A 12,050-nucleotide genomic window follows, 5' to 3' on the forward strand; every position below is an offset into this window, starting at 1 on the left:
ACAAGGAAACAAAAGGTTCATCAGGTGAAATAATTGTTCCTTTGTTGGTTCGTTCTTGGCTGGTGACAGGTCTTAGTAGTCGCACCAGTCATCAGCATCATGGAGCACAGACTGTAACAGCTGCACACAGTCAGAACCTTTCTGCACTCATTACGTCTAAATTAAGTTAAGGCTTAAACCTGAGAGACGAGCAAAGCTCGCTGTAGAGCGACAGCCTCGTGTGGCCTTTTTCAAAACTTCTTCAGTCGCTTGCAAAATACATTTTTACTTTTGCGGGGTCAGAGGTCAGACCTACCAGCTGGTCCCCCTCATCGTCGTGGAAGAGCAGCGGCTGTTTGAGAGGTCGTCGGGCGTAGGTGTGCGTGGTGGTGCCCTGGAAGTAGGTGGCAGCAAACTTGGCGAACTTGTACTCTGATAAATCCTCTTCATCATCGTCCTCAGGCAGAGGAAGAGCCTCATCCAGATCCTCCTCCTCCAGCTCGTGATGGGTCCGCTCCAGATCCTGTAAAGAAGACAGTAAATTCTTGTCTGCTGAAGTTTCCAGAAGTTTTTCAAATTCTCCAAATTTTCCAACTTCAAAAATCCCTCAAATCTATCACTGCGTCTCAGAAACATGCTCTCCTGCAGCACTGTTACTGGAAACAGGTCATTCTTTTTAGAGAAAAAATTTACCTCACACATTCTTATTTATCTAAAGCTGCGATTTCACTGGACTTGGTTATCTCTAATAATTTGAAATAACTGCCAACATGATATCTGATTTTAATGCCCTGTAAATCTGCCATGCTGCGTATTTGAGTAAGCAGTCTTCATGTGTCCTGTGAACATGCCACACACAGACGATGGCATTATTAACGATCGAGGCTTAAGGAGTCATTTTCCGTCCTCCTGATCAGACACCTTTGCCAACAGGACACAGTTTTACTGATTACACACGTTGGGTAACTATCTTTGGCCTTTATGAGAAAACGGTTCATTAATAAGAGGAAAACTTTGGTCGTGTCACCTCAAAGCCAGCTGGGGCTTGCCCTTCCTGACCCGGGAAAGAACTGGTGGTCCCCAGGAAGCCGAACATCTTGTCCACCATGTCGGAGTCATTGACAGGCTCCGTGCGGGCCTTCTCCATCTGCTCGACCATCTCCTTCTTCCTCCGAGCCTCCTCCTTCTCCTTCTTCTCCCGCTCAGCGTCCTCTTTGGCCAGCTGAGCCAGACGCTCCTGAAGAAAGACACATTGCACTAGATCTCAAAAATACAGAACAATCCAGTATGTTTCTCAGCACAAGTGTGATGATGAATTATTATTATCCACTTCCCTGCTCTGCTTCACTGATGTTTTAAATGTTGTCACATGTTACATTTGTTCACCTGGTGTTTGCGTTCAGCCTCAGCTTTCGCTCTCTTTGCAGACATCTGGTTCCTCAGTTTGGCTTCTTCAGCCAGACGCATCTTCTCGGCCTCCAGCCTTCTCCGGTACTGAGAGGAGAAATGAAGGAGTCCACCATTAACGACTAAATCAAAACTGCAGCAGCCAGCTGCCAAAACATCCTCGGCACAGCAGCAGAGGGCAGTGCAACTTCTGAATGACTCTTTTTTACACAACAGTGAACAATGTAATGACACTTTGAGGCCGAGCATTAATTTAACAAAGAAATCAAGAGAAGCACAGAAATCACAATGTATGAAAAGATATCAAATCTATCAAGCTCTAGATTTTGTAAACTGATGACATGAACGTGATCTCATCATCTCTAAAACTGAAAACTTGTGTGTAAAATGAGTTTTATGTATATGTGCAATGTTCTGTGTGTGTGTGTGTGTGTGTGTGTGTGTGTGTGTGTGTGTGTGTGTGTGTGTGTGTGTGTGTGTACCTCTGCCTTCAGCCTCTTGTACAGTCGTCGAGCGATCATTCCTCTCGTGTAAGCCTGGATGGTGATGACGGCCCACAGCCGGTGCCTGAATGCTCGACGCACCAAGAAGCCGCGACAGCGACCCTGGAAGGCTGTGATTCGCTGACGGGCCACGTGATACGATGCGCACAACTTCCTGGAACGAACCAGAGCTTGGAGGCGAGAAAAGCCAGCTCGCATCTGAAAGTAAAGAGGAGGAAAGTTCAGCGAGTCTTTGCTTTGATTTTATTTTGTTTCCACTTTGTTCAAACTGCTGCTCGATGCTCACAGCTCCATAGTTCTTCCTGCACTGATATCCTCTCCACGTCTTCTGGATCAGCACTGCCGACTTCTTCAACTTTAGGAAGTTGGATCTGAAATTGAAAATAATCAGAAACGATTATTTATATGACCTCTTGTTTTACTGTTCATACAAAGAGAAAAAACCTCTGAGAAATAGTTATAAAGAGTCACAGAGAGACTTGTTCGTCTTATTTTCTGCTTTCAAAGAAAACAGAACAGTAAGCGATGCAGCTAGCAATGACAGTCATACTCAGGAGATATGTGCAAGTGTCAGTTTTAAGCAGGTGCAGAACAACACCGCAAGCTACGGTCCGAGAGCGTGATGTTTGAATTCTACTCCGGGATAAGAATCACTGGCAGCTGCATAAAATAAAATAAAATCTCAGTCTGTGAGAAACGCTGACGACCCACCTGTCCTTGAAACCCCGAACCACCTTCTGGATGAGGATGACCTTGTCTGTGATGGCCTTGTCTCTCTCGATCTCCAGCAGCATGTCGTGATGATCCTGGACAGAATAATAAACACACTCCGTACGCTTCTGTTTCTCTGCTCTGACTCAGTTTGAGAACGTTTTAGTGATGATTTGAGACATTTTACTCAAAACCACAAAAGTCACCTACTGGTCCTGGAGGAAAAGCCAGGAGGAAGTCAGTAACTTAAATGAAACAGAGCAGCTGTCACTTCCAGCTAACGTGGCAAAATATAAATATCTGCTTTCTAAAAATATAAAATGTAAGACACAGGCAGGATACACAAGCTTTAACCTGACAGTTTTCAACTAACATGACACACAACTAAATGTAAACACCTAAAGCTCCTTCCCGTCATCTGTCCACCCGCATGCAGGCTGATCTGACCACGTCCTGTTGGGGAAGTGTGGGCACTGCTCTGCTTTCACCCACTGAACTTTCTCCTTCCTGCTGTACTTCCTGTCTGGCCGAGCATCGAGGCCTGAGGGAGATGAGCCTCGACTCCACCACAGTCAACACATCTCAGTGCTCCACCCCCCCAACTTATCAATCTAAAACACTTTAAAGGTGAAAGTGTCACATTATATCCACTATGATTTAAGGGCTGAAGGTCCACCCCCTTCACCGAAATTACATTTTATTCCCAGGAGCGATCTTTGATGAGCGCTTTGAATGCAGGAAGTAAAGAAAATAAAAGGCAGAAACATAAAAATGAAGATAACGGCTGTGCTGCAGAGCGACGATAAACAACAACAACAAAAACGCTTTGACAGGCTGTGCTCGCCACGTCAAACTACACTGTGGAGCCAGATGATATGTTCTTTTAACCTCTGTGTGGGGACGGCCAGCTAACAGACGTGACCTCTGACCTGATCTGCAATACATGTTTGTATAAAGTAGGCAGATAGACAGCTGGAAACTAAAACACGCAGTGTTTCCCATCAGCAGACGTGTGGACTGGAAACAACCAGAGCAGATTCACGGCTGGGATGAACCACAGCCGAGCGGGTCAGAGACGAGAATGTAAAGAAGTTCTGGATAATGTGGAAACATTTCAGTGGAAAGATAAGAGAACAGTAGTTCACGCGATGTGCTGTGCCAGCCGCTTAGCCCGGGCATCAGTGTTTTTTGGAAATACAGCGAGCCCTGTGAAAAGTTTCACACTGGTGCTGTTAGCAGCTGTGTGAAGTGGCACCTACAAATCTGAGACTTTGAACAACACCCTGCAGGCTTTTCTGCCCTGTGTGGACACACGCCTGCATGCAGGAGTACCTTGAGGAAGATCTTGGTTTTTCCCATCTGCCAGTCGTCGTCTCTGCCGAGCACGGCCTCAGCGATCCTCTCACAGGTTCCTCTCAGGTCCTCCTGATGGAAACAGAGACGGTATCAACCAATATATTTTATTCCTGGACTCTACCAGAGTAGCTTTGCATGATTCACAGTTTCCAAAATAATCCTCATTTATCTCATTCTGAGCCTCAGTGTGAAACAAGCTCTTTAAACCCTTCAAAAAAACTTTCTCCAGACAGGCTGGTCCTCAGAAAAAGACGAGGGCGGGGCTTCTGTGCTCACAGAGCTGTGTGTCCAAGATGATCATATAATGCATATCCTCTCTCGCTGACATCACATGGAGCAAAGAATAGAAAAAAACTGTCTGAAACTGAGTGTTCAAAGAATTCTATAGCCTGTTTCTAAATCACAGGGATTACATTTGCAGATAATCCCTGTGATCCCAAATGTGTCCAAAGCTTGAGAAATAAAATTTCTTTTTCTAACAAAACCCAAAATTACTTTCACTGAATTTGCCAAGTTTGAGCAAAATAATCATCAACTTAATCACAACGAACGCAGGTCAAACCACTGCGTTAACTGCAATAACAAGTCAGGTATTAAAAATACAAATGTTTTCAAAGTGACACACACACACACACACAAAATATGACCTGTGAAGCGTCACAGGGCGGGGTGGAGGAAACAGAACACGCATGTTCCAAGAAAAACAGGCAGCTGGTGGGAGTGTGGGAAAAACTGCACAGTGAAAACATGTGTGGCACCAGAAAATACCCTCATGACAAACTCTCGCACACACAAACCCACAACAAAGAGAGACACTCGCTCACTTCCCATAACAACGCCGCTGGGCCCGTGTCACACAGAGGCTACACAGCAGGCCACCTTCCCTAAGAAGAAGCTACAGCTGCTACAAAATTACTTATCCAAGCTCGGATAAGTCCAACACTTTATTCCAATTCAACAAATTGTTATTATTATTTTTTAACTGAAGTAAATGCTGAGGTGATCCGCAGCTTTCTCAGACCACAGTTTTACACAGATGAATACTATGATAAGATTATTCTCTGCACAAAGATTTTCACTGAATCTCAAAAATGCTTTTGGTCCAATTGGAGAGATTTTAACAGTTAGACAACAACTGTTTATTTAAACCACAAAAAGTTCAGAGTTGAGTTAAAAGGGGCTGAATGCAGCCACGTGATCCCCGGTTAGATAAATGCTTCTAGCATAAAACTGTTGATCTCCTCCTACAGCCTTTTTGTGTTTTTTGAAACTGCCTGATTGGTGTGGCCACAAAAATGGAAAGATGCGCATTATTCTTTTTAACTTTTACTTTCTTTCTTTTTTTAAACTTCCTTTAACTTTCAGGCAGTTACTCCATCGTCAGGTTTTTATTGTGACAACTGCAATTTTCAGATAGTGAGTATTTAAATCGTTTTAGTGTTTCTGCGCCTACAAACCAGATTAGGTTCATGTTTAAACTGAAGCATAGAAAGAATAAAAGACTTTAAAAACTGATTTAAAAACTGCCCGACTATGATGACGTGATTCTATTTTTTAGCTGATTAAAGTATTGAGTTACTAGTTCTTTATTATTTTGAGTTTAAGTGATTTTATTTATTTCAGTGAATATGTAACCGACTCGACTGTAAATTAGTTAAGTCATTAAGTCACATCATTAAGACAAAGAAAATTCGTTTTGAAAGAAGCGACAGGTGAGGACCGCCTAAAAACAGCTCTGGTATAAAATCGAATGCACTCATGATTCCAATCTTCTTTTGAACTTCCATGACACCATCTGTAAAAACCATCCTGATCACGAGACGTTCCTGATCCGTCCCGTGTCCAACAACAACAACATGAGCTGCGCTGTGTGAAAAGAGGACAGTTTCCAGGCATCAAATGCAAGAATCACACAGTGAAACTTTTCTTTTTCTTGAAACTGGACGTCAACAGTGATGAGAAACTTTGCTTCATTTATATTTGATGAATATTTTTTGATCTTTACTTTTTTGCCACGTTTTCCAATAAAAAAAAAAAAAGAGAAGCTGGAGTACCTGGAGTTGGGAATACATAAATTATTCTGGGTGTGTTGATTTAAAACACCCAATAATACGGTGCGTCTACCAGACCCATCAACACACCTGTAGTCACTCTACCTGTTTGTACGCCGGTTTGACTCCAGGCATGAGCACCCGGTAGCGGTCGACGAACTCCACGAAGGTGTAGCGGATGGGATATCCAGCACGGCGGATTCGGATGGTCTCCATCATACCCGAGTACCTCAGCTGACGCACACACAGCTCCCTGTCAAACAGCTGCAGACAAACATGAACAGTTTTTTGACAAAGTCCCAGCTTTGGCTGAAGAAGCTGAGAAAGGTTAAAGGTCATAGCTGCAAAGATTTGGTACTTTGAGGCAGTTGAGAGAAGACATGACGGGCGAACTGGGATATTTTATTTAATCTATCAACATGAAACTCCTTTAGATCACTACGTACTTTTATTTTTCTACAGTTAAGTAACCCATTAATCATTTCCCCATTTTTACTCCTCATTGTGCAGCTTAACAGCCACTCCACTTTCTCTCAAACAGTCCTGTTTGTCAGATGAGGTTGTGGCTTTTTCTTCATCACTCATTTTCAGCTTCTTAATTACAGTTTGAACTCTGCTGACCGGCATTCTCATTTCCCTGATTATATTTTCATATCCGTTTCCTGTTTTATAAAGTTAAACTATGTTCTCCAGCAGATCCTTTGAGAAGTCCAACATCAGTGCAGCACTGGAAACGTGCAGGAGCCCAGAAACTCACCGACCTCATTACAAGCAAACAGATCACAGGTGAGAACGATCATCTTTAGTAGTCATTTAAACCTGTGTGTGTCAGCATATGTGGATGGTATCATGCCAACACTTAAAAATAATAAATGATTTTACTGAAACCACCAACCATGAATGAAAAACATTTTTGTAGCATCATTCATATTTTCTGAAAAAATTCTGCCAGGATACATAAACATATGAACTGAACTCAGGATACAGGTCAGGTCCAAACGTTTGTGCTGCACTGTAACATAAACTCCCCTCAAACTTTCAGCTACAGCACAGCCTGAATTTAAAGACATAATCTTTATTTGTCACAGCGGCTGTGGTAACGGTCAGACATGGAGAGAGTGGAGAGCCATGGGAAAATACGGAGGGAAATTAAGTTATGGGAATGAGATTTACAGAGAGAAAAACAAGCAGAAGCAGATTTGATCCATTTCTATCGATTAAGTTTTTAATCTAATTGATTAAAAACTTTTTCATGCAATTTTGCTCGTGAGGATGACTCCAATATGTTTTAATGACAGGAAGGAAAACAAAGAAAACCTTGCACACTATGAAAGGTACAAAGCATAAAAACAGGTTTGTAGTTTATCAGGTATCTGCAGGGTTGGACCGAAAAAATTTTTTTAAAAAGTTTTCTAATGCAAAATGAAGTAAAAATACTATTTACTATTTCACTATATCATGTTAACCTCTACAACTTCTTCATAACTAAAGTGTGCCTCCTCTGCAGCAGAGTTTCTAATGTCCATTAACTTCTGAATCAACCTTTTTTACCTTTTACCTTCGTAATTCATCTCAACACTGAACTAAGCAAAGCCATGTTTTGCCTCCCTGTGACTGCAGTCTTCCAGTAACTGCATGTTTTAACCTCGACTTCTATCTGCGGACAGCGTGTCAGACTCACCATCGGCTTCTTGTATTCATTGGGTTTGATGCAGCGGACGAAGAACGGCTGACAGACGCTCAGAGTTCTCATCAGCAGCTCCAGAGATCTTTTAAACTGGCTGCTCAGGGTGGGCGAACGCTTCCTGGTTTCTGCTCCCTAAACACACACACACAGCAACAACCCTGTTAGAAACAATGAGGACTCCTCCTGCTCTTCCTGAGCTCGGACACCAACCTCTTTCCTCTCTGAACAGCAAAGTTTGACGCTTCAGCTTCACTCAGTCAAACCTGCTGACTGAGCAGCGACTGCTTCACAAGGAAGGAGCTGCAATCAATTAACTGAAGCATCAATCAGCTCAGCCAGAGAAAACTGTTTTAGGCCTGTTTTTAAAATTATTATAAAACTTATTTAAATTAATCACATCATTTAAATTAAAGTAAAATGGCATCACACAACAATTTGATTTTAAAAACAACAATAACATTCTGGTTATTTGTATATTTAAAGAAATTTCTTGAGTTTTGAGACCTAATTTTTAAAAAAAAATTGCGATATTTTCCTCCAGACTATGAATAAGCTGATGAAAATAAAATAAAGATTTTAAAATAATTTTAATATTATTCAGCAACATTATATTATTTAAAATTAAAAGTCTAAAAAATAATCACGTTACTGTCCATTAATAGTTACAGCTTATTGCAGCCATAGTTTGACTATTTCAACACACACGACAACTTGTAAGGCTACCGGAGAATCAATAATAATAATAATAATAAATGATGATGATGATGATAAAGAGCGAAATTTGAGAAACAAAAGTTCTTACCAGAGTTTCGTGAGCACAGAGCAAACTGAGCTTTGTATAAAGAGAAAAACTTTCTAATATTTCTCCATCCTGCGTGTTTGTACTTGAGCCTCACTGAGGTGGAAGTGAGTGTTTCCGTCGGTGTTTGAGCCGTTTACAGATCACCTGCTGCTTCCCTGCGCAGGCTAAACTCAGCGACCTGATCTAAATCTGACCCCGTTCACTCACTTCTACCTTCAAGTTACATCAGCGCGCAGCTTCACAGCACGAGCTTCTGCACCGATCAACACCGTCACATAAACCTCGTCACCGCCTGTGGAGGTGTTCGTGTGATAGAAACGTTACTGCCCTCCGGCGGTAACAGGCATCTATTACAACACTGCAATTAATACATTCAAGTGATAAAATATAAATAAAAGTTATAATTATATTAAAAGCAAATTAATGCACAGGTCTGGATTCACCACTGGTTTGATTATTAAAAACAACTCGAATACTAATATAATCCATGTTTATTAACAGCTTTAGGTGGAGCAGAAACCTTGCTGCCCTTAAAACTTTAAAAAGTAATCATTAGTAAAAATTACATTTATAATATGTCAAGTAGTTTGCTAAAGCAGCATCTGATGTCACAAAATAATGTAGTTTGTCAGTGTAAACAAACAACAGATAAAAAATAAATAAAATAAAGGCTCAGTGGGGTTTGTTTGCCGTACTTCTGCCCGCAGTCGGTTTGTGAAAAGAAGTTACGGCTATATGTTATTGTTAACTGCATTAAATTTTTGGTAATATTTACTAATGCTAGGTTTACCTCGCTGACTCAGTACTAACTTTGAATTTGTTTAGCATCACGGCTTTGTTTTTTTCTTTCTACATAAGACTAAAACACTTTTAAGGCAGAAAATAAAAATGATCGGTGAGCTACGGTATAATCTTGTGACATTACTCACAGATGAAAGCACACAGAGTAGGAAAATAACCACCATAGTTGACATGGAGTTGTATTCATCAGCCTTTTGGTTGAATCTCATTCAGCTATGACAAAAGTATGTGAGCTATGGGATGTTCAGACCATGTTTGAAGTCAGAGAGGAATCAATGAAATGGAAGAAGATGGTAAAATGAAGAGGATGAAAATGCAGCGCTGGGATGTTTGATTTCTCATTTTTACCTTGGAGGGAGCTGTGGCTGAACTAACAGGAGCGTAACCACACAGAAACTGGCAGAAGCAGCACACAGACATGCAAATGCAAACAAAGAGACACACAGGGAGGGAAGACAAAGAAGTCAGACATGTTATTTTGGGCTGGACTTCAAAGAGAAACATGCAAGTAAACAACAGCATGCAGGAGAAGAACAACTCAGAAAAACTTTCTGCAGTTCTCAAATTAACGTGTCACTCAGTCAGGAGGTTCCTAGATGGGGTACAGCATTCAGGGACCCAGAGAGCACACTCGCTGTTATCAGAGTTGCCAGGTTTGTGGTTTTCCCACAGCATCTAAATACTGTCTACATCTGATCTGAAAAGTAAATGTAAATTTAGTAACACAAATCCTAAAGTGGACGTCTTCGGTTTATTTCCATCCTTGGGTTCTCATAGCTCAAACAAATCCTTATTTTTGATATAGTGGGTCTTGATTATGGCTGCCTTCTTCTCATTGGTTGACCCTTACAAAAAGCAGGTGGGTGGGGCCCATGTGCCTAGTATAAGACACCAGGGCCTGTTTATTTGAAACTCTAGTCATGTTTTATGCTTTTCACCAGAGTAACAGTATGACAGAAATAAGCAGGATCTGCTTTGAACAAGTTAGTAAGTTATTAATTCTGCAAATTGTTACACTAACAAACACAGAGAAACACAACCTGCTGTAATGCTTCCTCACTCAGCATCCACCAATCAAGTGTTTAGTTTAAGTTCCAGTTCAGGGCCTGGTTGGTGATAGTTCTGGTGTGGTCACACAGGCCTGACAATGGTCTTCTAGTTAATTTCCTTAATACATGTTTGTGTGTGTGTGTGTGTGTGTGTGTGTGTGTGTGTGTGTGTGTGTGTGTGTGTGTGTGTGTGTGTGTGTGTGTGTTACCATAGCTACGTCAGCCTGGAAGATTTGTTTGATGAACTTGTTTTTGGAGGAGTGAACCAGCTGAATGATGTCGCCATACAAAGTGTCCCTGTTCTTCTCCAGGAAACCTGCAGGACACACAAGTCAACATCTTGGAAACATCAAAGGTTTAAACATTGCTAATTTGACTTTACGACATTTATTTGTCAGTGGTGATTACGATGTATTTGTAGAAGTTTAAAGGAGTTTAAAAAAAATTATAATAATTGTACAAGATCTGACATAAAAACATTCATGAAAAAGACATAAAAGATTAAATTTATGATTTCCTGAGAACTGACATGTGGATCTATAGAAATGTGTAATTTGGGCCCAAATCCAGTGAAGAAACTTCCAGTTATAAGTTTCAGTAATAGGTTTGAAGAAATGTTTTCAGCTCTGACTTAGTAAAACATTTTTAAGTGGAAGTGGTGCTTCCATGCTGTTATTTCTATTTCAGCATGTTTTAAATACACACTCCGGCTAATGGGATAAAGATCAAGACACGCGGCTACAGGCAGCAAACATACAAAGCCCACCACTGCACACGATTTCGAGCAAACATCCATCCCGCATCAGTTTCAGGTTTAAACCAGTGACTCGTGTGACTCTGCATGAATTTGACCTTTGAATATGAACCACTAAAGTCATAAACAGAAGGTTTAAAGAGCAGGTTGGTGGAGCTTTGATGCCCACAGCCAGAGCTGTGCGCTCTCACTTTGACATAGACTAGAAAAACATGGTCAGGTGCGATACTTGTACATACACTGAGCTCATTAGGTGAAACTTTGGTCAAAGAATTTAAAGTTTTATTTAGCCAGAGATCAGAAAACCATCCTGACTGGCTTCATAAAATCTCTTTTACTGTACATTCAAACAACGGGAAACTTGTAGTAACTGCATCTTTTAGTGATGTGGTGTGTGTGAAGTGACTCTGACCTCTTGTTTCATAGTAAACCACTCCAGCAAAGTGTTGGATGCCAAACTGAGTCTCATAGTTGTTCTTTGGAGGGATGTAGTTTGTGTTGAGTTTATGCTGAAAGTTCAGCTTGTTGAGCATGGTGGTGTCTGTGCCCTGCAGGAGACAGGCAGGAAAATGTGAGAGTTTAGTTTAAAAAACAAGGCTTCGAGTCTTTAGGCCACATGGCGGCAGCAGAAACAAGCTGTGAACAAGCTGCTGACACCTTATTGACTAAAATCTTCCACACACTGTTTGTTGGAGTTGTAGTGAAAACAGTATCCAGCATGCTGTGATTCAGTGCTGCTTAGGCTGCTATGCCTCAGGATGCTTTACATTTAAAAACAAGTTTAAAACCTGGTAAAAAACAAAAGGTTTTTAGTTTCTATGGATAGTTTCCCCGTTTATATGAGCTGTAAAGTGGATGATTCTTGTTAAAAAAACATACAGATCTATTGTTATTTTAACTGCCAAGTGTGCAGTTTGCTGTGTTTAATGGAAATATCTGACAGATAACCA

General features: G+C 41.1%; 1 protein-coding gene across 8 annotated transcripts in view; it reads right to left on the bottom strand.

Moving 5' to 3' along the window:
* Nucleotides 1–12,050, bottom strand: part of myo7aa (myosin VIIAa) — a 59,200-nt gene that overhangs the window by 21,353 nt on the left and 25,797 nt on the right. For 4 of the 8 annotated variants that reach the window (XM_076873459.1, XM_076873455.1, XM_076873454.1 and 1 more), the window contains 12 exons: nucleotides 11,513–11,648; nucleotides 10,556–10,662; nucleotides 9,646–9,693; nucleotides 7,689–7,826; nucleotides 6,113–6,271; nucleotides 3,933–4,025; nucleotides 2,601–2,695; nucleotides 2,176–2,260; nucleotides 1,869–2,087; nucleotides 1,366–1,473; nucleotides 1,007–1,216; nucleotides 296–502 (listed from right to left, as the gene is read on the bottom strand). In XM_076873459.1, coding sequence (XP_076729574.1) covers nucleotides 296–502; nucleotides 1,007–1,216; nucleotides 1,366–1,473; nucleotides 1,869–2,087; nucleotides 2,176–2,260; nucleotides 2,601–2,695; nucleotides 3,933–4,025; nucleotides 6,113–6,271; nucleotides 7,689–7,826; nucleotides 9,646–9,693; nucleotides 10,556–10,662; nucleotides 11,513–11,648 — 1,605 coding nt within the window. Of the gene's footprint in view, nucleotides 1–295; nucleotides 503–1,006; nucleotides 1,217–1,365; nucleotides 1,474–1,868; nucleotides 2,088–2,175; nucleotides 2,261–2,600; nucleotides 2,696–3,932; nucleotides 4,026–6,112; nucleotides 6,272–7,688; nucleotides 7,827–7,904; nucleotides 8,021–8,496; nucleotides 8,809–9,645; nucleotides 9,694–10,555; nucleotides 10,663–11,512; nucleotides 11,649–12,050 lie in introns of those variants that run through there. The other 4 variants (XM_076873458.1, XM_076873457.1, XM_076873460.1 and 1 more) reach the window with 3 other exon arrangements.

The sequence above is a fragment of the Maylandia zebra genome, linkage group LG14 (genome assembly GCF_041146795.1).
Source record: "Maylandia zebra isolate NMK-2024a linkage group LG14, Mzebra_GT3a, whole genome shotgun sequence".
NCBI classification, from domain to species: Eukaryota; Metazoa; Chordata; class Actinopteri; order Cichliformes; family Cichlidae; genus Maylandia; species Maylandia zebra.